Below are 27,636 nucleotides of genomic sequence, written 5' to 3' on the forward strand. Positions count from 1 at the left end.
GTTGAGTTGGCATGCCACTATTTATTGTTGCAGGTTACAATTACAGTGGCTTTAAAAGTGGTCTGTAGCTAAGCCTTTTCCTCAATAAAAATAAGCATTCCTTGGGCAAATCAATATTTCAGATCTCTTTTGAAGAATTAAATCATCTAAAGTTAACTTTGAATTGAAAATCTTGATTGTTATGTTAGAAACATAGGAAACCTACAACACAATACAGGCCCTTTGCCCCACAATGCTGTGCCGAAAATGTACTTACTTTAGAAATTACTTAGGGTTACCCATAGCCATCTATTTTTCTAAGCTCCATGTACCTATTCAAGAGTCTCTTAAAAGACCCTATCGTATCTGCCTCCACCACCGTCGCCGGCAGCCCATCCCACGCACTGATCATTCTCTGCGTAAAAAAAAACTTACCCCTGACATCTCCTCTGTACCTGCTTCCAAGCACCTTAAACTGTGCTCTCTCGTGCTAGCCATTTCAGCCCTGGGAAAGAGCCTCTGACTATCCACACAATCAATGCCTCTCATCATCTTATTCACCTCTATCAGGTCACCTCTCATCCTCCGCCGCTCCAAGGAGAAAACACCAAGTTCACTCAACCTATTCTCATAAGGCATGCTCCCCAATCCAGGCAACATACTTGTAAATCTCCTCTGCACCTTTTCTATAGATTCCACATCCTTCCTGTAGTGAGGTGACTAGAACTGAGCACAGTACTTAATCCAAGTGGGGTCTGACCAGGGTCCTTTCTTTCTTTCTTCTTTTCTTTTCCAATCTTTTTATTAAGACCAGGGTCCTATATAGCTGCAACATTACCGCTCGGCTCTTAAACTCAATTCCCACGGTAGAGGAAGGCCAATGCACTGTATGGCTTCTTAACCACAGAGTCAACCTGTGCAGCAGCTTTGAGTGTTCTATGGACTCAGAGCCCCTAGATCCCTAGATCCCTCTGATCCTCTCACCTCATACTTATCTGGGTTGAACTCCATCTGCCAGTTCTCAGCCCAGTTTTACATCCTTTCGATGTCCCGCTGTAACCTTTGCCAACCCTCCACACTATCCATAACAGCCCCCACCTTTGTGTCATTAGCAAATTTATTAACCCAACAGCCAACACCTTTTAGCCAACTGTCAGGACTAAATAAATTTGCATTGATATCAAAATACTATTTTATTTAACGTTCTTTTCAAGATCTTAAACTTCATCAAAAATATCTATCTTTATGGCTTTCAATGTATCGTAAAGATCACTGTGCTTCAAATCTTCCCTTTCGCCTATTTATTCCATCAGTAATTACCATATAACCATATAGCAATTACAGCACGGAAACAGGCCATCTTGGCCCTTCTAGTCCGTGCCGTACTCTTACTCTCACCTAGTCCCACCAACCTGCACTCAGCCCATAACCCTGGATTCCTTTCCTGTCCATATATCTATCCAATTTAACTTTAAACGACAACATCGAACCTGCCTCAACCACTTCTGCTGGAAGCTCGTTCCACACAGCTACCACTCTCTGAGTAAAGAAGTTCCCTCTCATGTTACCCCTAAACTTTTGCCCTTTAACTCTCAATTCATGTCCTCTTGTTTGAATTTCCCCCACTCTCAATGGAAAAAGCCTATCCACGTCAAATCTATCTATCCCCCTCATAATTTTAAATACCTCTATCGTCCCCCCTCAACCTTCTACGCTCCAAAGAATAAAGACCTAACTTGTTCAACCTTTCTCTGTAACTTAGGAGATGAAACCCAGGCCACATTTTAGTAAATCTCCTCTGTACTCTCTCAATTTTATTGACATCTTTCCTATAATTTGGTGACCAGAACTATACACATTACTCCAAATTTGGCCTCACCAATGCCTTATACAATTTCAACATTACATCCCAACTCCTATACTCAATGCTCTGATTAATAAAGGCCAGCATACCAAGAGCTTTCTCCATCACCCTATCCACATGAGATTCCACCTTCAGGGAACCATGCACCATTATTCCTAGATTCCTCTGTTCTACTGCATTCTTCAATGCCCTACCATTTACTATGTATGTCCTATTTTGATTAGTCCTACCAAAATGCTGCACCTCACATTTTTCAGCATTAAACTCCATCTGCCATCTTTCAGCCCACTCTTCTAACTGGCCTAAATCTCTCTGCAAGCTTTGAAACCCTGCTTCATTATCCACAACGCCACCTGTCTTAGTATCACCAGTAATGTCATTGAAAATTTATGCACATATGTGACAATTTGTGGTATGCAAATAAAATAAAAATAACATCACAAATTTAGGTCAATTTTCAGAATAAAAGTATTTGCAAAAATATTTCCTTTATATTTCAAGAATGTTTATTAATGTCCATCACCACTTAATCCTACCAAGTAATGGCCCACATTTTCTAGGATTTGCTTGTAGCTCCATGTGGAAACATCAGCAGGTCTCAACATAAATGTTGGTAACTTTGAGGACTCCTGCACAGACACCTCAATGCAATTGTCTTGAATGAACAAGACCTCTTAGCCTCTCCAACATTTAAGTGCTTTATTTGCAAGTAGATTGTACGAATTTTGCGGGAAGGAAATTAGTTGTAAATGCTAAATTTATTTTTGCATTTCTGCTTTTCTTGACCTTTTTAATTTAAAAAATCCATGTCTGTGCTTTTGTTACTCAATTTTGATCCAGATGTTGGGGGGGGGGAGGATGGTGTTGGTTCTTTTGCTTACTAAGCCAGTGTCCTGGACTCCAGAAATGAGGCCTGAGGATAACTAGGGCTTTGAACAATATACAAAATAGCCCTCCTTTCAGCTACCAAAAAAAACTATGATGACAAGGTTATTTTACTAGCTATTTTTTTCAGGGTCTTGAACATATAAAAAATCGCTTTTAAAAGCTAGCTAAAATTAATAATTTAACTAATTAAAAGCATTAAAAAGTTATCTTTCTTTCTTGCCGTACTTTAGTATTTCCCAAGAACATGAATAAATAGGTTCAGGAATGCTTCATCAGGTTTATCCAAGTGCAAACTCCAACAGCCAAATTACACTGGGAATTTCAACAAGGTGGGGCTCTACTTTTAACTCTATGATTAAGCTATACAAGTAATGCAAAATCAGTGACATTTGTGAGACTCTAATAATACCAGAGAAGATGAAAAAACTTAATACTTATCACTCTTCCTAAGAAACCTGGAGCAATAGAATATGAATTACATAGGACCATAAGTTTGATGAGTTATATCACTAAGATACTTCTAAGAATGTTGATGACAAGAGCGAAAAGTAAGATACAAGCTGAAATAGGTAAAGAACAATGTGGTTTTGTGAAAGACAAAGGTACAAGAAACGCGATATTGATGTTAAGGATACTATCAGAACGAGCTATTCAAGTGCAAAAAGATTTGTTTGTTTGTTTTATCGACGACACAAAAGCATTTGATAAAGTGAAGCACAATAAGTTATTTGAAATATTACAGGAAACTTTAGATCTAGATTCGTAAGACCTCTGCCTAATCAGAAATCTGTACTGGAAACAAGCTGCTGCTGTAAGAATAGATGGAGAAGTGAGTCAGTTTATGAAAATCAGGAGAGGGGATAGACAAAGGGTGTGTTTTCTCCCCTGATTTATTTAATGTGTACAGTGAAACAATATTACAAAAAATAAGAGACATCTTGGAAATCAAAGTTGGTGGTGAAAACATCAATAATTTCAGATATGCAGGTGACACTGTGCTAATTGCAAGTATGGAGGAAGAACTACAAAACTTAATTGATATAGTTGTTAAAGAAAGTGCAAAAATTGGTCTATCTATCAATCGCAAAAAGACAAAATGTATGGTGATATCCAAAAAGAAGGAAAATCCTGTCTGTAGGCTGAAAATAAATGGGGAAGACATAAAACAAGTACAGAACTTTTGCCACTTAGGAAGCTGGGTGACATCAGATGGCAGGTGCGACATGGACATCAAAAGAAGAATAGGGATGGCAAAAGACATCTTTATGAGGATGAAGAGTATAATGACCAGCACTAAGCTAGGCATGACAGCCTATCTCAGAGTACTGAAATGTTATGTTTGTTCAGTTAAGTTATATGGATCAGAATGTTGGACAATATCTAGTAACATGAGGAAACGAATTGAAGCAGCAGAGATGTGGTTTTTGAGGAGGATGCAAAGAATATCATGGACGAAATGAATATCTAACAAGGATGTCATGAACAGAGCAAGCACAGAAAGAGAAATAATGTATGAGATCATGAAAAGGCAACATAACTTCAATGTACATGTGATTAGGAAAGAGGAGTTAGAATGCATGGTAATTATGGGAAAGATTGAAGGGAAGAAAGCAAGAGGAAGGCAAAGACAAATGATGGTGGAGACAGTAGCCAGAGAACTGGAAATGAATACAGGTTTCCCCTGCCATCCAAAGGTAGAGCGTTCCTATGAAATGGTTCGTAAGCCGAAATGTCGTAAAGCGAAGGAGCAATTACCATTTATTTATATGGGAAAATTTTGTGAGCGTTCGCAGACCCAAAAATAACCTACCAAATCATGCCAAATAACACACAAAACCTAAAATAACAGTAACATATAGCAAAAGCAGGAATGATATGACAAATACACAGCCTATATAAAGTAGAAATACTTTTCCACAATTATTACTGCACTGTTCTCCGTAGCAGAAATCTCATGTAAGCACCGTTGGCAGAAAATCTCACGCAAGCGCTGTTGGCAAAAACACTCTCTCCAGTAACCTTTAAGCTATGAAGCTGCCAAATCATACCAAATAACACGTAAAAATACACAGCCTATATAAAGTAGAAATAATGTATGTACAGTGTAGTATCACTTACTGGAATCGGGACAGCGCCAAGCACACTGATGATGGTGTGTTAGACTAAGTCATCGGAGATTGGGTGGTGCAGTGGCCCCCACCCTCCAGGCCACCGACCGATACCGAACCGCAAAGCATGCAGGGGTGCAGCGGTAGCTGGGAGGCACACGGCACATCTTTAAGAAAAAAGCCGAAACAAACATGCTAATTCATTAGGTGCCACCCGGCACATAAACGTCGGCCCAGATCAGTGCCAATTTCCGATTGCGTCGTCTCTGATCTGGGCCTACAATTACGTGTTGGGTGGCACCTAATTAATTAGCATGTTTGTTTCGGCTTTTTTCTTAAAGATGTGCTGTGTGCCTCCCAGCTACTGCTGCATTCTCTGCGAATCGGTATCTGTCCGTGGCCTGGGGGTTGGGGTGGTGGGACACTGGGGTGTCATCTCGTCGTCTGTTTCCATTAGAGCAGGCAGCTCATCTTCTACGACTGCCCGCCTCGATGTCGAAGGTCAAGGTTCGTCGTCTGCTGTGGCTGATGTGGAAGGCTTGATTGACTGCTGAGCCTCGCACATTTTTCTATCATACAGTTCTTTGTAAGGACTCAAACCATCTTGCAAATATCCCCTAAACCTACGTACCCTTTCAAAATTAAAGTTGTATTATATCATTGCAGCGAAAATCTCACGCAGTTGCTTCACGTTCAGCTTGCTACTACATTCGGTTTCGATTGTTATCCTTTTTTCTTCCAATTGTATCAGCTCTTCATCTATCAGACCTTGTTCATGGGATGCCAAAACCTCTTCAACATCATGTTCGTCAGCTTCCACAAGCCAAACTCACTTAGTCCTTACTTCATTCACCACGATCGAAAGGCTTAATTATGGCTAGTTTTACGCTAAGTGTAACAGCTTACGAGCTCTTTTAGGCTTTTTCAATACCATAGGACTCATCTTGCACACAACTGCTCACAGGCATGTGTTTAAGCAATGCTGGCGAGATTGCACTTCTGAATCCGGGGGAGAGCGGCTGCTCAGGGCGCACGCTGCCTTTTATCGCGCGCTGATTTTTTCGCGTGCTGATTTTTTTCGTAACAGTGAAAACACCTTCTGAAAGCGAAAACAGGGTACTAATGTAGGTCTTTCATAACAGTGAGGTTTCGTAAAGCGAACGTTCGAAAAGCGGGGAACACCTGTACCAATGAATTGATCCACTTGACCCGAAACCAGAGTGTGTGGGCCATGGCAGTCAAAGCTCAAACTGGGCATGGCACCTAATAATGATGAAGGCAAAATCAAAAAACTGCAGATGCCAGAAATCTGAAATAAAAAACAAAAAATGGTGGAAACAGTCAATGAGTCGGGTACCATGTGTAGAAAGAGAAACGGTTCAGGTAAATGACCCTTTATCAGAATGAGAAAAAGAGAACAGCAAGTTAGTTTTCCATAGAAGTGCAGCTGGTGGAAGGGTGGGTAGAACAAAGGGAATGTCTTTGAAAGGGCAAATGGTAATGAATTAATGGGTGATATAATTAGAATCATAGAGTTATACAGCATAGAAACAGGCCATTCAGCCCAACTTGTCTGGGCCAATAAAGGTGTCTTGCCAAGGTAGTCCCATATCCTTCTAAATGATCCTACCCATTAAGCTATCCAAATATCTTTTAACTGTTGTAATTATACTCAGCTCTACCATCTACTTTGGAAGCTTGTTCAATGTCACCACCCTCTTGTGCAGAAAAACTTACTCTCCAGGTCTCGTTTGAATCTTTGGCAATTCACTTTAAATCTATACCCTCTGGTTTTTGATTCCTCTGTGCTGAAAAATAGTCTGTGACCATCCATCTTATCTGTGTCTTGAATGATTTTGTAAATCTCTTCAGGGTCATCCCTCATCCTCCTTCACACTAGGGTAAGCAGTTCCAACCTCTCTAGACTCTTATAACTTATAGCTCCCCAATCCCAGCAACATTCTTGTGAATCTTTTCTGGACCCATTCTAGCTTAATTGTGTCCTTCATGTAGTACAGTGATCGGAACTGCACATTATATTCCAGATGCAGTCTCGCCAGCATCTTGTACAACTGCAACATCTCTTGTATATCATGTTTCTATGTGTAATACGAGTAAACAGAAAGAAAAATTGGATTACCTAAATTTTGACATAAAAACAAAAAGTAAATTACCTAAATATAAGGAATTTGAAAGTTTGGCAATATACTGCAACAGAGATGTAGTGTTGTTCCTCAGGTTTACATTGTGCCTTGATTTAACAGTGTAATGGTTCTGAGACAGGAAAAACTAGAGTCAGATGGGATTTAAGGTGACAGGCAACCAGTAGCTCAGGATCACTCTTGTAAGGTACCCTGTAAAGTGGTTATCCCAATCTGAGTTTGTTTTCTACTGATCAGGAAAACCACATAGTGAATTCCCAAATTAGTACACTAGTTCCCTAACACTAGTCCACACAGAACAGACTACAGTGAGTTAGGAAACAAGCAGGGAAGCAGGACCACAAGGGTAGTAATCTCGGTTAGTAATTACCACAAGGGTAGTAACTACTGCCTGTGCCACGCGACAGTGAGTAGAAGAATGGATAAATGCGTGGCTGAGGTTTTGGAGCAGGGGGCAGGGATTCAGATATCTGGATCGCTGGGGCCTCTTTTCGAGCAGGTGTGACCTGTACAATAAGAATGGGTTACACTTGGGCTATTGCAGAGAGTTTAAACTGGAATTGATGTGGGGTGGGAACTGAACTGAAGAGACGGGGGAAGGGGCGGTTGGTTCACAAATAGAGAAAGCTTGTAGGCAGTGTGAGAGGGAGGATAGGCAGGTGAGAGAGAAGGGATGCGCTTAGACTGATGGTTTGAGATGTGTCTGTTTTAATGCAAGGAATATCATGAACAAAGTGGATGAGCTTAGAGCGTGGATCAGTACTTGGAGATATGATGTTGTGGCCGTTACAGAGACTTGGATGGCTCAGGGACAAGAATAGCTACTTAGAGTGCCAGGCTTTAGATGTTTCAGAAAGGACAGGGAGGGAGGGAGGCAAAAGGGGTGGGGGCATGGCACTGCTGATCAGAGATAGTGTCATAGCTGCAGAAAAGGAGGAAGTCAGGGAGGGATTGTCTACTGAGTCTCTGAATGGAAATTAGAAACAGGAAGGGGTCAATAACTCTACTGGCTGTTTTTTATAGACCACCCAATAGTAACAGGGACATCGAGGAGAAGATAGGGAGACAGATTCTGGAACAGTGCAATAATAGCAAGGTTGTCGTGATGGGAGTATTTAATTTCCCCAATATTGATTGGCATCTCCCTGGAGTAAGGGGTTTATATGGGGTGGAGTTTGTTAGGTGTGTTCAGGAAGGTTTTCTGACACAATATGTAGATAAGCCTATAAGAGAAGAGGCTGTACTTGATCTGGTATTGGGAAATGAACCTGGTCAGGTGTCACATATCTCAGTGGGAGAGCATTCTGGAGATAGTGATTATAATTCTATCTCCTTTACCATAGCATTGGAGACGGATAGGAGCATCCTCGGAGCAGATGCGGCGGAGACGAAGGAACTGGGAATAGTGACCATCTGCTCCGAGGATGAGGTTTTCCGTTCCAGGACATCTCAAATGTCCTCTTTCTTTAAAGATCGTGGTTTCCCTTCTGCTGTCATCAATGATGCCCTCACCCCCATCTCCTCCATTTCCCACACTTCGGCTCTCACCCCACCCTCCCGCCACCACAACAGGGACAGAGTTCCCCTTGCCCTCACCTACCACCCCACTAGCCTACGGATCCAACACATTATCCTCTGCAACTTCCACCACCTTCAACAGGACCCCACCACTAAGCACACCTTTCCCTCTCCACCCCTCTCCGCCTTCCGCAGGGATCGGTCCCTCCGCGACTCCCTGGTCCACACGTCCCTCTCCACGGATCTCCCACCTGGCACTTATCCCTGTAAGCACAAGTGCTACACCTGTCCCTACACCTCCTCTCTTGCCACCATTCAGGGCCCCAAACAGTACTTCCAAGTGAGGCAATACTTTGCTTGTGAGTCTGTTGGGGTCACCTATTGCATCCGGTGCTCCCGATGCGGCCTCTTCTACATCGGTGAAACTGGACGCAGATTGGGGGACCGCTTCATTGAACACCTCTGCTCCGTCCACCAAAACAGACAGGATCTCCCAGTAGGCACCCACTTCAACTCTGCTTCCCATTCCCATTCAGATATGTCCGTACATGGCCTCCTCTGCTGCCATGATGAGGCTAAACTCAGGTTGGAGGAGCAACACCTCATATACCATCTAGGTAGTCTCCAGCCCCTTGGTATGAACATAGAATTCTCCAACTTCTGGTAATTCCCTCCCCCGCCCTTCCCCTATCCCTATGTCACTCTGCCCCCTCCCCCAGCTGCCTACCACCTCCCTCATGGTTCTGCCTCCTTCTACTACCCATTGTATTTTCCCCTATTCTTTCTTCACCTTTCCTGCCTATCACCTCCCTGCTTCCCCTCCCCCACCCCTTTATCTTTCTCCTGGAACCTACCAGCTTCTCCTTCCCACCCTCCCCCCGCCTTCTTTATAGGGTCTCTGCCCCTTCCCCCTACAGTTCTGATGAAGGGTTCCGGCCCAAAACGTCGTCTGATGGTATCCATGGATGCTGCCCGACCTGCTGAGTTCCTCCAGCGTGTTGTGAGTGTGGAATCAAGGGCAAATTGATCTTAATTCCTTCATGTTCTTCTGTGCATTCTTTGTTTCATTGCATAACTTAATATGACCTTTGTTAAGTGTAACTGGAAAATTTCAACTTTTATTTCCTTCAATATCTCTTCACGTTCCAAGATCCTAGCAAAGCTTATTTTATAAAGCAAATCTGCAATGAATTTGGAACTCTGAAGTTCATTGTTCTTTGTGTTCTAAGTAACGTTATTTATACCAACAGGTTGACCTAGAGCAATATAAGAAAGCGCTGACTGACGCTGGATGTAATTTGGCTCCTTTAGATTACATCAAACGATGGAAGTAAGTAAGATCAACACTGGCAATAATTTTGTTGTCAAGGGAACAAAAACTTAGTGGACAGCAAATGACTAAAGACCACAAAGCAAAACACAAAATAGTGGAAGTGGATGAGTTAAAATATTTTAAAAACATATTCATCCATTTGCTTATAAAAATTGTCTGATTGTTGATGTCAGAATTGAAAACCAGTTGGCAAATGAAATGTTGAATCTGAAACTCAGGCTTCTGGAAAATAAAGCACCAATTGAGTTTAAGAGTTTCAAATATATATAGTAATATTAATAATACCAGCAAAGAGCAAACCAGCTGAAGAACCTCAAAGACACATTCCATGTTTGGCAAACAGAAAAATGTTCTTGGAAACATATTTTATACATAGATGGAGAAGGACAGTAGCTTTAATAATTTAGAACCTAGAACAGTACAGCACAGTGCAGGCCCTTTGGTTCACAATGTTGTGCTGACCTTTTAACCTACTTTGGGATTAATGTAACACTTTACTCCCATATAATCCTCCATTTTCGTTCATCCATGTAAGGGTCTCTTATGTGTCCCTAATATATCCGCTGTTACCACCACCCCTGGCAGCACATTTCATTCACCTACCACTCTCTCTGTAAAAAGCTACTTCTGACATCCCTTCCGCTGTACTGTCCTCCAATCACTTTAAAATTATGTCTTCGTGGATTAGCCATTCCCACTTTGAGAATAAGGCACTGGCTGTCCACTCTGTGAATGTCACTTATCATCCTTTACACCTCTATCAAGTCACCTCTCATCCTCCTTCGTTCCATCTTTTCTCATAAGACGTGCTGATAATCCAAGCAGCATACTGGTAAATCTCCTCTGTACCCTATCTAAAGCTTCAACATCCCTCTTATAATGAGGTGACGAGAACTGAACGCAATATGTTCAGTGTGGTTTTACTGGAGATTCATAGATCTGCAACATTACATCACAATTCTTGAATTCAAATCTTCCAACTAATGAAGGCCAGTACATCTTCTTAAACACCATATCCCTTGTGCAGCAACTTTGAGAGATCTATATATGCCCCCCCAGCCCAAGATCCTTCTGCTCTTCCACACTGCTAGGATCTTGCCATTAACCTTGAACTGTAGTTCAGCATTCTAAAGCATATCACTTCTCACTTTTCCCTTTTCCATATTGAACACCATCTGCCGCTTCTCAGCCCAACTCTGCATCCTATCAATGCCCCATGGCAACCTACACTATCCACACCACCACCAAACTTCATGTCATCTGCAAACTTACTAACCCATCCTCCTACTTCCTCATCCAAGTCATTTATAAAAAAAATCACAAAGAGCAGAGGCCCCAGACAGATCTCTGCAGAGCTAATAAATAACATTTGCCACCCTCCAATCTTCTATTACAACTTCTGTGATCAGTGAGGACACGAAAGTGCAGTAATCTCTTCCCATGTTTCACATCGTAAGTTGGGATATTTCCTATCCGGCCCCAGGGACTTCCTTATCCTAATGTTTTTCAAACATTCTAGCACATCCTCTTTTTTTAATGTTGGCATGTTCAAGCACATTACCCTGCTCTAAATTGTCCTCACATTCATCAAGATCCCTCTCACTGCTGAATACTGAAGCAAAGTATTCAGTAATGATCTCCCCTACCTCCTCCAACTCCAGGAACAGTTTCCTCTTTTATCCTACCCTCACTCTAGTCATCATCCTGTTCTTCGCATACATATAGAATGCCTTGAGGTTTTCCTTAAGTCAATTCACCAAAGCCTTCTCATGTCCCCTTCTAGCTTTCTTAAGCTCCTTCCTGGCTATGTTATAACTCTCAAGAACCCTATCTGATCCTTGCTTCCTAAACCTTATATATGTTTCTTTCTTCCTCTTGACTAGGTGTTCCATGTCTCTTGTCAGCCATGGTTCCTTTCCTTGCCTCAATGGGCCAAACCAATCCAGAACCCCAAGAAAGTGCCCCTATACAACCTACAGATTTCCATTGTGCATTTCTCTGAGTATATCTTTCCCATTTTATGGTCCCAAGTGCTGCTTGATAGCATCAGAATTCACCCTCTACCAATGAAATACTTTTCCATATCCCTATCCAAGATGAGGAAGTTGTCACTGTCTCCAGAATGCTCACCCCGTGAAAGTTTTGCAACCTGAATATGAAGAAGCTGTCATCGTGTTAGCAGAATGGGAAAGAAAACTTGCCTGACTATTGAAAATCTAAAAGATAATTATTGTTTACCTATCACCAAACCAAAAAGGCAAGGAATTGACAAATTCCCTATTGATTGCACTTGAATATTAGTTGTGGAGTAAAACATATGAAACCTACTTAAAGTAATTACTGGTCTCTATTCACATGAAAAGATAAAAATAATGGTGCAATCTTTTAGTTTTTTTGAAGATTTTGATCATATTGTAAGAATGACAAAGACTACATTGAGCTCCTTTAGTAAGTCTCACCAAGGAATCAAGTCACCGGCCAGTGAAAAGTCCAATTGATCTGAAGTTGCCTTCGTTAAAATTGAGGCTTCCTCTCATCCCTAATATAATTGTGCAGCTTTGATAAATCTTCTCAAGTTTTATCTTCTCAAACTACATTTCATAAATCTACAATTTTGGGGAGATTGAGGGAAAAATATTTTCTTACTCTTAGATTCACTTTGATTTATTTACTTTCATTGCAGAGCATTTACCAAAATGGCATCAACTCCTGCTAACTTTGGAGGCAGTGGACCAAAACCAATAAGGTACATGCTGTTACTACAGAATAATGCTGCTGCTATTCTTCTCAAGCACAGCGAGAAGCAGCTAAAATATTCTGTTCTGAAAATATTGAATCTACGAGTAATTTGATGACTGAGAAGCCTAAAATAAGGCCAATACTGGAGATCTAAGATGCTGCAGATAAGCAGGAGGTCAGTAATGACCTATTGACCTGAAACACAAATTTGTTTCCCTCTCCACAGATGCTGCCTGAGCTAATGAGTACCTCCCAGTATATTCTATTTTTATCTGTAATTAGTTGACATCTGTTTGTGCTAAATAAATGAAACACTCAAGACATACATGTTTAGCAGAGAGCAAATTAAAGTATAAAAATAGGCCAGATGGCTCATTTATCTGTCATTAGCTTGTTTCTAGTTTATTCTCAATGCTTTTCATATCCTTTAGTACCTTTTTCAACAACCTATTTCTCTTCTAAAATACTAAGATTACTGTGTAAGATGTGGAATTCTTCATTGACAGCACTACCTGCAGTGGTTTTTCTAACCCTTCTTTTGATCTAAAACACTGAAATTCCACAGATAATGAAAATTTAAATTGATGATAGCTCGCCACAATAATGAAAGCGCATATCTGTGTACGTATATGTACGTATATATATATATATATATATATATATATACACACACACACACACACACACACAAAATTGCTCTGCAAAATGAATTCAAACTTTCAAATTATCTGTATTGCCTTCATCTTGGGAACATTTATAAACAAGTACACTGCACCTACTTCACTGCTTTTACCGTAAATCTTATCTGCAGGGGAAGTAGCTGAGTTAAAGTATTTGTGCAGGATTAAAATTTAATGCTTACTTTTGAATTCTTTCATCTTCATACAAAATTACAGCCACACTTCAGCAGATTAGTTTGCTATTTTACCAACCCTGCTGCAGTTTTCAATTACTGTATCCCTTGAAATCTATGCATGACTATCAAGAATAGTTACGTGCGAGAATAATTCTACTTCGAAACCTAGCAATGATATTGGAACCGTGAAATGAATTTGCCCGGTCCCTGTTTTGATTATTACATAAACACGAAACATTCTTCAGATGCTGGAAATCCAGAGCAACACATGCAAAATGTGGGAGAAACTCAGCAGATCAGGCAACATCTATGGAAATGAATAAACTGTCAACATTTCGAGCTGGGACCTGTCATCAGGACTGGAAAGTAAGGGGGAAGACACCAGAATAGAAAGGTTGGGGGGAAGGGAAGGAGGACAAGACATAAATGCTGCCTGACCTACTGAGTTCCTCCAGCATTTTGTGTGTGTTGCTCTGGATTTCCAGCAATTGCAGAATCTCTCTTTATGATTTGCTGCTCCACTGCGAAGTATCTTCAGGGTATGCCTACCCTGAAGAAGTCTAAATCTTCTCTTTGATGGGAGTTTAGTGAGACCCTCTCTCACTGCTTCCCCTCTGTGATCTTTGCTGTCTGCCAACTCTTGGACCATGTAATCACCCAGACTCACTACCACAGCCACGTATCTTTACTGGGAACTTGTCTCCACTGCCATCTTGTTCCACAGGGCCTCCTGCTCCATTTTCAATTTGGACCCACCAAGGATTCCAGGTACCTATATTCAATGGACTGCTTCTCTTGCCACTTTTCCCTTTGAATTCTGCGTGCTACCCTCTCCGCCATGTGTAGATACAGTGGCATGCAAAAGTTTGGGCACCCTGGTCAAAATTCCTGTTACTATGAATAGCTAAGCGAGTAGAAGATGACCTGATTTCCAAAAGGCATAAAGTTAAAGATGACACATTTCTTCAATATTTTAAGCAAGAAAACTTTTTTTATTTCCATCTTTTACAGTTTCAGAATAACAAAAAAGGGAAAGGGCCCAAAGCAAAAGTTTGGGCACCTTGCATGGCTGTTCTTAGTAACACCCCCTTTGGCAAGTATCACAGCTTGTAAATGCTTTTTGTAGCTGGCTAAGAGTCTTTCAATTCTTGTTTGGGGGATTTTCACCCATTCTTCCTTGCAAAAGGCTTCTAGTTCTGTGAAATTCTTGGGCCATCTTGCATGCACTGCTCTTTTGAGGTCTATCCACAGATTCTCGATGATGTTTAGGTCAGGGGACTGTGAGGGCCATGGCAAAACCTTCAGCTTGCGCCTCTTGAGGTAGTCCATTGTGGAGTTTGAGGTGTGTTTGGGTTTATTATCCTGTTGTAGAATTCATCCTCTTTTCATCTTCGGCTTTTTTACAGACGGTGTGATGTTTGCTTCCAGTATTTGCTGGTATTTAATTGAATTCATTCTTCCCTCTACCAGTAAATGCTCCCTGTGCCACTGGCTGCAACACAAGCCCAAATCATGATCAATCCACCCCTGCGCTTAACAGTTGGAGAGGATTTCTTTTCATGAAATTCTGCACCCTTTTGGAGAAAAGGCCTTTTGGAAATGTTCATCTTTTACTCGCTTATCTATTCACAGTAACAGAAATTTTGACCAGGGGTGCCCAAACCTTTGCATGCCACTGGGCCCTATCTCAGTCTCTGCCACAGCTCCAGGCCTCTTTCTGCACCACCTGTCATGGACTTCTCTGATATTTCATCCTTCACCGGATCCACACCTCCTCATGTCCAGGAAGGATCAAAAGATCACCTGTCTCCAGACTGCGGCCCCTCCCACCTCCTGCTCGGACATCAACTCGATCAAGTGTCTCCAGACAGCTGATCCTGCTATCTCCAACTGCGGTTACGGTGGACCACCCCCCCCCCCGCCCATCATCTCCTGCTTGGTGGACCTCAGATCCAGATCGTGGATCCCACCATTGCAAAATCCAGTTTCAACAATCCAGAATGCCTTCAGACTGCGAATTACGCCGCTTCTAGCTCCAGCCCCAACCTTGGCCCCTACCACCTCTGGACTGAGACCATTCTTATTGCTGCTGGGCCTTCAGGCTCCTTTTCCCCACACCATTCTCCAATCCTGGGTCTCCCAAGTTGCCAACTACCTGTTGGGTCCTTAGAGACTCCATCTTCAACCCACACTGCGTTTCCTGAACACTTCATCCCTTCCCCTTCTTCTGATGCCACCGACTCTCTTCCCCCTCTGATCCCAGTTCTATCTCCATCATGTCTTCACCATTCACTCTGACTTCCCCTCTCTGAGCAAGGGCCTTAACTTTGTCTCCCTTCACTTGCACCTCAATGAATTTTGCACCCATCGCAATGCCGAGCTCTTCCTCTGTGGCCTTTGTTTCCAAGCCCAGTTCTTTGGCAAAAATTTCCCACCCCGCTTTAATGACCCCTTTCTTCTGTATCCAACCATCCTTCTCTTCTTGGACGCCCCGCTCTGGGTGCATCTTTTCATCTCCAGTTGGCAATGAGACATCGACCGACTCGACTTCAGCCCTCCTCAAACCTTACCCCCTCTGAACTCTCCACTCTCTCCGCACCAATCCCAACCTTTACTTCAAGCCCGCAGACAAAGGGGGTGCTGTTTTACTGTGGCGGATTGACCTGTACCTAGCTGAGACCAGGTGGCAACTCTCTTACTTCTTGTAAAAGTTTCCGCTAAGGACCAATGTTTCCTCTAAGGTACGCATATGTGCGTGCACCCACACACATCTGCTACTAGTGCACAAAGGAGCTTAAACTGCACGCAAAAAGGTTGTCACCCTCACCTCGTGAGCATACTAAATTTCACGATTATACACAACCGCATTTTCTTTCCCGGTTTCTGATGTGGACAGTGTTGACAACGTGGAGTTTGCGATAATTTGTCTGCAGATTTTAGAACTGGCTTACTTATACTGTTTTTGTTGAAGAAATTACTCAGTGCACACTTGTGTTGTTATTGGGCAAAGATTTACACAGCACAAGATTTTTGCGTACACCTGTCATTGCTAAGGATCGTCAGAGCATTGTCTCTGACACCGTCACTAACCTCATCAACTCTGAAGATCTCCCATCAACTGTCATTGGACTCGTAGTTCCCTGAACCTGTACTACTTCTTTCCACCTCCCACCCAGGATCCACAGGCCTGACTGGCCATGTACGCCAATTGTCTCTGCCTGCTCCTCTTGCCCCACTGAACTCGTGTCTGCATTCCTCGACTCCATCCTGCATCTGCGACACTTCACATGCTCTTGGCCTCCACAACTTTCAATTCCCTGGCCCGGACAATCTCATTTCTACCATGGACATCCAATCCTTATACACTTATATACTCTGTCAAGAAGACCTCAAATCTCTCCATCTCTTTCTTGACAAAAGACCCAACCAGTTCCCCACCGCCACCACTGTCCTCTGACTGGCAGAACTTGTTATTACCCTCGACAAGTCTTCCTTTGGCTATTCCTACTTTCTCCAGACTCAAAGGGTAGCCATGGGCACCTACACAGGCTCCAGCTATATCTGCCTTTTTATTGGCTACATGAAACAGTCCATGTCTAAGCCTTCCCTGGTAATGCTCCTCAATTCTTTCTCCATTACATTAATGACTACATTGGTGCTGCTTCATGCACCCATGCTGAGCTCGTCAATTTCATTAGCTTTGCCTCCTACTTTCACCCTACCCTATAATTCACTTGGAACATTTCTGACACCTCTGTCTCCCCTTTCTCAATCACTCTGTCTCCATTTCCGGAGACAAACTGTTACTGACGTCTTTTATAATCCTACTAATTCTCATGGCTATCTTGCCTATAACTCTTCCTGCTCTGTCCCTGGTAAAAATGATCTTTCCTTCTCTGTATTTCATCTCTGCTGTGTCTGTTCCCAGGATGAGGCTTTCCGTTCCAGGTCCACCTTCTTCCACCATTGATGCTGCTCTCACCTGCATCTCCTCTATTTCCTGAAATCTGCGCTCGCCCTGTCTTCCCAGGGATAGAATTCCTCTTCCTCAGCTACCACCCCATAAGCCTTCATGTCTAATACATCATGCTCCGCAACTTCTGTCATCTTGGATGAAATCCTACCACCAAACGCATCTTTACCTCCTCCCCCCAACTCTCTGCTTTCTGCAGGGATTGCTTCCTCGTGATTTCCTTGTCGATACATCTCTCCCCACTAATCTCCCTCCTGGCACATATCCCTGCAGGTGACAGCAATGCTATATCTTCACTATGCTATAAAATGCTACAAATTCACCTCCTTCCTCATCTTCATTCAGGGCCCCAAACAGTCCTTACAGGTGAGGCAACATTTCACCTGTGAATCTGGTGGGATCGTCTACTGTGTCCGGTGCTCCCGATGCGGCCCCCTGGAGACCTGATGTAAATTATGGGACTGTTTTGTCAAGTACTTCTGGTTCACCTCCCAAAAGTGAAATTTCATGCTGGCCAACCATTTAAATTCTTTCCCCATTCCCGTTTTGACATATCAGTCCATGGCCTTCTTTTCTGCCACAATCAGGCACTGACAAAGGATAGTGCAGAGATCAGTACATCTCATCAGAAATGCAAAGAAAATTACAGTTTGGTTGCACGGTATTTTATTATATGTTTATTCACTATTTACTTATTTAAAATTGGTGCAGCCGCATGTGGATAAATTCCCATAAAATGATGTCATATGAATGACCAGTTAATTTTTTTTTATTATTATTATACATCGCTCATTTTGAGTTTTCATTGCTTTTCGTTCTTTTTCAAGTTTTATTTATAGCTCTTGTTTCCAGCTTTGTTCCTTATAGCCATTGACATGACGGCTAATGTATCTGTGATAATCAAAGCAACACACACAAAATGCTGGAGGAACTTAGTAGGTCAGGCAGCATCTAAGGAAATGAATAAACAGTTGCCATAGAATATGGTGAGATGGATGATGCATCCAATTTTGCAACAGCAAGTAAACAAGAACAGTGTGTATTGTACATGTTTAATCTATTGAAACTATGTATGCTAGGGAAAAAAACTTGCATCTTACACTTACTGGTCTATTATGCTCTGTAGCTACTTAAAATTTGGGCAATTAGATGTACCAGTAAAAAGATAGTTTCAGTGTTTGGATTTATTATACTAGAGAATTCAACATTGCACAAAAAATAACTTTGGCCAGTTAAATGATATTAATGAAAGCATATTTTATTATTTTGTGTTGTAAACTTACATTACTTCAAAATACACACATCAAAGTTGCTGGTAAATGCAGCAGGCCAGGCAGCATCTATTGGAAGAGTTTCCAGCATCTATTGATGGCATGAACATCGACTTCTCTAACTTACGCTAGTGCCCCACCTCCCCCTAGTACCCCATCCGTTATTTATTTTTATACATACATTCTTTCTCTCACTCTCCTTTTTCTCTCTCTGTCCCTCTGACTATACCCCTTGCCCATCCTCTGTTCCCCCCCCCCGCCGTCTTTCTCCCCGGATCTCCTGTCCCATGATCCTCGCATATCCCCTTTGCCAATCACCTGTCCAGCTCTTGGCTCCATCCCTCCCCCTCCCGTCTTCTCCTATCATTTTGGATCTCCCCCTCCCCCTCCCATATTCATATCCCTTACTCACTCTTCCTTCAGTTAGTCCTGACGAAGGGTCTCGGCCTCAAACGTCGACTGAACCTCTTCCAATAGATGCTGCCTGGCCTGCTGCGTTTACCAGCAACTTTGATGTGTGTTGCTTACTTCAAAATATCTTAATTCAGTGTGTTGTGGCTGCCTTTCTAAACTTAAAACAACAAAAATAACGTGAATGGAACATTTGTATAATTGTTATAAAGAGTAGCCTTTAGCTGTATAATTGAAAGCAGTTTCCTGTGTTCACACAGGTCCTTTGTATCACATTGATGACATGTAAGCAAAACTACTGGGTTGTTTCAGAATTTTCTAAACTGACAAAAATTGTATCAAAAACACTTGCAAACATGGAATATCTCAATGTATTCATTTGTCTAGAGAATAAATACAAGTAGCAAATAATCTATAATGGTTTTGCTAGGCAAATTGAAGACAAAGGAACTGTAATGCATATTTCCTACTTTCAGCTTGCTTTCACGTGTAATGAATACCGGATCACAGTTTGTGATGGAGGGAGTTAAGAATTTTGTGCTGAAACAGCAAGTAAGTATACTTATTTTAGTTAATCCAAGTGCAAAACAGTGTAATGGTAGACTCGAAGTAACATTAGGGCACAAATGAAAGAATCCAGATGTGATTTAATTTTAAATCTACTCAAGCATCCCTACTCACATCCAGCTTTGCTGTGTTGGAGTTTTGTTGCATCTGCAATTATCAAGATTGTTGATATAGATGACAAGCAATAACAGACCCAGCACGCATCCCTACTAGTCACAGACCTCCAATCAGAGAGGTACCATCTGCTACCACTCTCGTTTCTCACGCAAAGCCAATACCTAATCTAACTTACTACCTCATCCTGAATGCCAAGTGACTGACCCTTCTTGACCAACCTCCCATGTGGGAACTTGTCAAAGGCCTTGCTAAAGTTCTTATATACATTTATCTTTTCAATCAAATGAATGTTACTTTAATTTAATACCAGCAAACCCTGGTGTAAAATTGCTGGGTGTATGGTGCATCCAAACTGTCAGCTCGGTTTATTCATGCTCTACCTCTGGACTCAGTGCTAAGTTCAGCTTGTAGAGTGGAAGCATCTTATCTCCAGCTTAACTGTGACTTGCACATTGCAATGCACAATCTTAAAATGGAAATGAACTGACCAGCAAGGAGGAAATCAACAGCAATTCTCTATGGAAAAGCCAGCCAGAGGTGAATACATTTTGGCCTAATATTATCAGATATTGTCCAAGTCCTTCGGGACTTTTACAATTGTCCTTTGTCAGACCTCTGAGAAGTGTTTGACTGCATGCCCTAGACTTTGTTAAAGCTGTGCATTGCTTGGGAACTGTATGAGTACTAAGTACTGTATGTTCCATTTTCTGAAGTGTGAGATTTTATGCCAGCAGCACTACTATACATTTACAATTATTTCTGAATTCTCACAGCATTAATTCACAAATGCCTCTATTTGAAAATATTATTGTGTTAGCCTATTTCCAGCAAGTAAGTCTTCCCAAATATTCTGTTTATTCTCAGAGGATGACTATCAATTACCAGCCAGCCAACTAGCACTTTACACCATATATAATACAAGTCTACCCTTGGAGAATAAAAGCAGAGAAACTGGAAGTACTCTGCAGGACTTGGATTGAAAACAGTACCATGTTTCTCTCTGTACAGATGCTGCCTGTGTTTCCAGCATTTAGTGTTTCATATAAGATTTCTAGCATCTTTATGGTTCTGGTTCTCTTTATGAGGATCTTGTCAGCAATAGATTGAAACTGTACTCCTATTTTTTAATGTTTGGATTGTATTGTTGTGTAATCATTTGGTATTCTTGTGAGATGCCAATGTATTTTATTAGTGAATATCAGGTAGTGCTAGTTGTATCGTGGATATACAAATAAAATTATTGGACTCCATCTGAAGCAATACAAACCACATTGTCTGTCCAGTTATAAAATAAGTTTTACCCTTTAAGAATAAGTAATGGAAATTATTCCAGACATAAGCACTTTGAAGCTATGAGAACAATAAGGAAATGACACTTATTGTTTCAAAAGAATGTAGTTTGCAGGTTCTGGGGAAAATAATTTTAATGAAACATTTGTGAAAATTATCACAAACATGTAGAATAAATTATGAATGTAAGCCATTGAATTGAGCAGGTTAGATAGGTCAAAGAGAAGAATAAGTTGGTTTGCAAAGATATCATGAAGCTTTACAATAAGACAGTTTGATGAGTCTGATGTTTCTCAAATGCCCTAGTTTGTTCCTTATTTGTTCTTTTCCAGTATACTTAATAATCATGTACTTGTGCTGATGATTACCTACTTCTGTGTCCTCTAATGTGTGAGCATTAACACAAATGTAGCAGAACCTGATCTCTGGTTATCTTGGACTCCCATGCCATTAGATCTCACCCTTGCTGTGTGAAACTTGTGTGATAAGTGGTGTGCAACAGTTTTCCAATGTTGAAAGAAATCACAAACCTGCAACTTCAATTCTATGATATGAAGTTCAGGACCTGGAATGTCAATACTTTTGTGTACAACCTGAGTGCCATATTATCAGTTTTCAGGAACTCAAATAAAGAAAATTGGCCTGTCCCCTAAAACCCTCACTAATTTTTATAGATACACCATAGAAAGCATTCTTCTAGGGTGCATCACAACCTGGTATGGAAGTTGTCCTGTCCAAGACCAAAAGAAGCTGCAGAAGATCGTGAACACGGCACAGCACATCACTCAAACCAATCTTCCGTCCGTGGACTCACTTTACACCGCACACTGTCGGAGCAGTGCTACCGGGATAATCAAGGACACGGCCCACCCAGCCAACACACTTTTCATCCCTCTTCCCTCCGGGAGAAGGCTCAGGAGCTTGAAGACTCATACAGCCAGGTTTGGGAACAGCTTCTTTCCAACTGTGATAAGACTGCTGAACGGATCCTGACCCGGATCTGGGCCGTACCCTCCAAATATCCAGACCTGCCTCTCGGTTTTTTTTACACTACCTTACTTTCCATTTTTCTATTTTCTATTTATGATTTACAATTTAAATTTTTAATATTTACGAAGTTTTACTATTTTTAATATTTAATATTTGTAATCCAGGGAGTGGGAAGTGCAGAATCAAATATCACTGTGATGATTGTACGTTCTAGTATCAATTGTTAGGTGACAATAAAGTATAAAGTAAAGTAAGTAAGTAAATAGTTTGATATCTGCTATATTGCACTGAATGAGATCGACAGGCAGTTTATAGAACAAGACTGAAGGTACACCTTCTGAGGAGTAAACTTGAAAGGAAATGCTGCCTTCATCAAGTGAGCTTTTCATCAAGAATAATCTGGTCCAGCATTTCATTGACTTGCTCTTCAGAACTAGTGAACCACTGGCTCACTTTACAGACCCAACAAGCTTAGGTCATCTGTGCATATGTGCAACCTTTGAAGCTTTGGACAAGGTTAAGTAGGATTTGTAAGTATGTAACTTCCAGTAAGGTAGCAACATGCTCGGACACAGTGGCCACTCTGTATCCAATCAAAGGTGTATTCGTCCTATAGGTCTCTTTTATGGTCAACGTCACGGCTGTAAACTAAGAACATCAAGTATTGCCGGACTATCCCGTAAGTGAGTTGCTTGAGAGCAATGGAGCTGGACTTGTTACGTACCGTTGTTGTGTTGCCACCTGGGTTTGTTGTGTAACATTGTACTGAGACTGTGTACGGTCCAAAAGAAGATGCAAGTGATTGTCTTTACTGTGATCGCAAGGCTCTACTGGACTTTGGTAACATACAATACTGCAATTCCAGTTCACTGGTACATTGGCAAGATCGACGGCAGAGGAACTGTGTTGCCTTGGATGCTGTGTGGACAAGACTCTCCTGCCTTGAAGTCACCTGTTGCAGTGGCCGGTGAAGGAGACGACAGAGCTGGCTGTGTGTCACTGAGTTTTGTATGGGTTGGGAGCTGGCCTCTCCCGGCAGTATTGCTATCCGGTATTCACACAATGCTGCCCTCCAGTATTTGCTTGATGGAAGAACAAGCTGTACCAGGACAACTCAGGAACTTGGGCTGTTTTTTCTCTTTCTGATTTTGTTTTTCTGAAATCCTAACCATATGCGCTATGTGCAGTGTGCTGTTGGTAATGTGTTTTGCAACTTTGCCCAGGAGGAACACTGTATCATTTGGCTATATTCATGCATGGTTGAATGATACTAGAACTTGAAAATATTCTTCTCTGCATCACACCATCTTATCCATTCTGATACTTCCCTCAACCTTGCCCCAAAACATTATTGTCAATGGAAACACAACAGCAAGAAAATCAAAGCTGTCAAGAGCCCCAGAAAGGTAGTTCTCAGACAGTGTCACATACTTGTCAACTCCCAGCCAACAGAAACCTCAGAATGTCTGTTGCAACTAGCACCTGTAGATGGACTTTTGGATTCACAAACAACAAGAGTCAAGATTGGCTTGGTAAGAATGATCAACAACAAACATGAGTCATTCCTGGAATGGAAGCTTATTCGCAAGGGAAAAGAGCCAGGTTTGCAGGCATTTGAAGGCAGAGATCCAACAAAAAAACTTGGGATCTGAAAAGGAAGACAGTGGATGGAAACGACACTAGAACTCAGTACCTGTCAACAGCCATCTCACACATAGGTACTTTAGCACTATAAAAGCCTTCTATAGTCCATATTCTCAAAGTCTGATCTTACTAAGAGCCAAGAATGGGATGGGGGTTGAATTAGACCATAAGACATAAGAGCAGAATTCGACCATTTGGCCCATTGAGTCTGTTCTGCCATTCAATCATTGCTGATCCTTTTTGCCCCTCCTCAGCCCCCCTCCCCAGCTTTCTCCCAATAACCTTCAGTGGCGATGAGAAGCAGTCAATATTCACCAGAGGGAACACTTCAAAGACCTCCTTAAATGTTACTCTGGCCTTGATTTGAGTGCCCTTGACCTTGATGTGAGTGAGTTAACCACCTCACAACCCACACCATCAGAGTGAAAGTAAGACATCCTCAATCCTAACAACTGCCAAAGAAGAAGCACTACAATTTTAAGCATCTTTTCTCCTGTTGGTTGTGTTCAGTATGATTCAAAGTTAGTTCTCTATAAGATTATATGTGTAGTTCTCTTAGTTTATGAAGGGAAATTGTTTGCTTTTACAGGATGTTTCAAAAATTCCTATAGATTTCTTCCCGGGCATTAATTAATTCATTTTGTCATGTAATTTTACAAATAATTAGTCTCCTAGGAATGCTTTGAGAGCTGAGGCATTGATGATGTGTGCCTGAACAAATGGTTTCAAATATCCAAATGTTACTTAAACATTTTAAATGAGATCACAAAAGCCCTCAGGAAATATTCTTCTAAAGGAAAATTCTTTCTTTTCTTTTTAAATCTTTTTATTGAATAAGTATACAAAAAGGTAAGCCATATAGGCACTAATACACTGTTAGAATATAATAAAATTACAGGAGATATTAATACAGAAAAAAAATACAAACAATGTAATTTAAAAATAACATACTAAGGTAACATAATAGTATACTAATTTTTATGTATGTATATCAATAGAGAAAAGAAAAAAAAACCAAAAAAAAACCCACCGTGCAACTAACTAAAAGCAAAGCAATGGGCTAACTTGAAACAAAACAGAGTTAAAAAACTTAAAATCACGTTCTCAATCCCGACCTCCATTAAAAACAGTAAAAAAAAAACAAGGGTAAGTTTACCAAGTTTTAATGAAGCCTCGAAAACCCTACAGAACCAAGGGATTAATGAAGGTGCAAAACATTTATAAAATTCTGCGGTAAACCCATCAGGGCCAGGAGCTTTCCCCAGGTTCATAGAGGAAATAACATTCTTAATCTCATCAATGGTAATGGGAGTATCTAGCATAGAAGTCATATCCTGTGAAATCTCAGGGAAGTCTAGGTTATCTAAAAAATCATTCATATATTTAGAGTCTCGAGGAGACTCTGATTGATATAAGGAAGAATAAAAATCAAAGAACGTTTGATTAATCCCCGCATGATCAAGTATCAGTTGATCATTTTGATTATAAATCTGATTAATTTGAGATTTAGCGTAATTAGACTTCAATTGGTTAGCCAACAGTTTGCCAATTTTGTCATTGTGTACATAAAATCCACTTCTTGTTTTCTTAATTGGTTTACAATCGAGGACGGAAGTAATAAACTGTGTTCCATTTGAAGTTCAGTTCTTTGTTTATATAACTCCTCAGAGGGAGCTGTAACATATTTCTTATCAATTTCCTTAATCTTGTCCACAATTACCATCTCCTCCTGCTTCAGCTTCTTCCTCAAAGCAGCAGAATACGAGATAATCTGACCACGAATATAAGCTTTAAGAGTATCCCAAAGAATGTTCACAGAAATATCCTCTGTATAGTTAATTGTTAAAAAAAAGATCAATCTGTTCATTCATAAAGTTAACAAAGTCCGAGTCCTGAAGCAACAGCGAATTAAAACGCCATTGTCTATTATTTTGTGTATTAGCCTGAATTTTAATAGAAAGCTTAAGTGGAGCATGATCCGAAATGGTTATAGAGTCATAATCACATTTAATCACTGAAGAAATAAGAGAGTCAATAAAGAAATAATCAATTCTTGAATAAGAATGGTGAACATGTGGAAAAAAAAGAAAAATCTTATTCCTGAGGATGCAAAAAGTGCCAAGTGTCCGTCGACCCAGAATCAGAGAGGAATGAATTAATCAAAGTTGCAGATTTATTAGGTAAGGTCCGTAGAGGAGCCGAACGGTCCAAAGCTGGAGATAAACAGGTATTAAGATCTCCGCCGCAGATCAATGAAAACTCATTCAAATTCGGGAACTGATTGAATAATGATTTATAAAATTCCGGACAGTCCATATTGGGAGCATAAACATTAACCAAAACTACCTTCTTATTAAATAGTAGACCACTAACCAGTAGAAATCTACCTTTCGGATCAGAGATAATATCATGTTGTATAAAAGTAACTGAGGAGTCTATAAAAATAGAGATGCCTCGAATCTTAGTGTTAGAGTTCGAATGAAACTGTTGTTCCTTCCGGAATTTAAAAAAACGTAGTCTGTCCCCCCTCCGCACATGGGTCTCTTGTAAAAATAGAATTTGTGCTTTAAGTCTCCAGAACACTGTAAAAACTTTTTTCCTTTTAATAGGATGGTTAAGACCATTAGTATTTCAGGAGACAAAGTTAATAATAGACTCCATAAACCCTAAAGTCAACCTGCAAAAAGGAGGATTGACGATAGGCTCGACCCACGAACCCGGAAAGGGAACAGGACAAATAAGAGATACCGGGAAGGAGAACGCAACTAATACTTCAATAGTGTACATAGCCCAAGAAGAGAAAAACTAAAACGTGAAGCCCCTGCCACCACCCCCCACCCCATGACCCCAAGGCTAAATCTAAAACAGACCAGCCAGAAAGAAGCAAGCACTAAAACTACCCCCATGACTTCCGATAGACGCTCACTAAAAAAAAGTGTAAATATAAAAAAGATCAGCTAGTTATAAAACAGTAAAAGAATAAAAAAGTAAATCAATTAAAACAAACACTTAATATAACAGAGAAAAAGCCAGAAAATATAAAAAAAACCGCAACAAACCCCAGACCCTATGAATAAACAAAAAAAGAAATGAAATTATTAAACTAGTTATGAAAACCTACAAAAAAAAGTAGATTTAAAAACTACAAAATTTAAGGCCTCAAAGGAAATACGTAGAATGACGCTGAGGAAATAACCACCCAGAATCCCCTGGGAAAAAGAAAGGAATGACGCAGATAGAAAGAAAGTTTAGCAACCATATTAATTAATCAAAAATAAACTTTTCTGCCCATATAAGACAAAAAAAAAAATTAAGGCCGACAGATTCACAACCTCTGATCAAACGGAGATAGTTAAAAATTACGATTAAGATGTTGAAGGTGAAAGTTGATCCAGATAACTCTGGGCATTCGATGGAGATTCAAAAAAACGGAGGGCTCCATCCAACGTACGAATCCTTAAACGTGCTGGGTAAAGCAGCGCTGGTTTTAAATCCATCTTGTAGAGCTCCGACATCACAGATCTGTATCGAACCCGTTGATCCCGAATTTGTTTGCTGAAATCCTCCGCAAACCGGAAATGAAGATCCAGAAAATCAATGAAACCTTTAGATCGAACGAATCGAAACAGTTTCTCCTTGTCTTGAAAGTAATGAAAACGTAAGATGACATGTCGAGGTTTATCTGACTTAGACGAGTATGATGGAACTCTGTGAACACGATCCAATAATGGAGGTTGATCAAGAAATACAGTAGGAAATGCATCTTTTAAAAGTTGAGAAAAAAACTTCATTGGGTTGTCAGATTCAGCAGCTTCACGCACCCCAATCATTCGAAGATTCTGCCGTCGCATTCTGGATTCTAATTCAAGAGTTTTTAAAGGTCAGAAAGTCAAGTTTCTTCTTCATTACATTAATTGTTTCTTCAA

At 40.8% G+C, this 27,636-nt stretch overlaps 1 protein-coding gene across 3 annotated transcripts in view; it reads left to right on the top strand.

The window, feature by feature from the left end:
- Nucleotides 1-27,636, top strand: part of scfd1 (sec1 family domain containing 1) — a 150,774-nt gene that overhangs the window by 64,826 nt on the left and 58,312 nt on the right. For 2 of the 3 annotated variants that reach the window (XM_072267208.1, XM_072267216.1), the window contains 3 exons: nucleotides 9,770-9,849; nucleotides 12,536-12,598; nucleotides 19,579-19,654. In XM_072267208.1, the coding sequence (XP_072123309.1) occupies nucleotides 9,770-9,849; nucleotides 12,536-12,598; nucleotides 19,579-19,654 (219 nt within the window). Of the gene's footprint in view, nucleotides 1-9,769; nucleotides 9,850-12,535; nucleotides 12,599-19,578; nucleotides 19,655-20,650; nucleotides 21,005-27,636 lie in introns of those variants that run through there. The other variant, XM_072267222.1, reaches the window with a different exon arrangement.

This window comes from Mobula birostris, chromosome 1 (genome assembly GCF_030028105.1).
Source record: "Mobula birostris isolate sMobBir1 chromosome 1, sMobBir1.hap1, whole genome shotgun sequence".
Lineage (NCBI taxonomy): Eukaryota > Metazoa > Chordata > Chondrichthyes > Myliobatiformes > Myliobatidae > Mobula > Mobula birostris.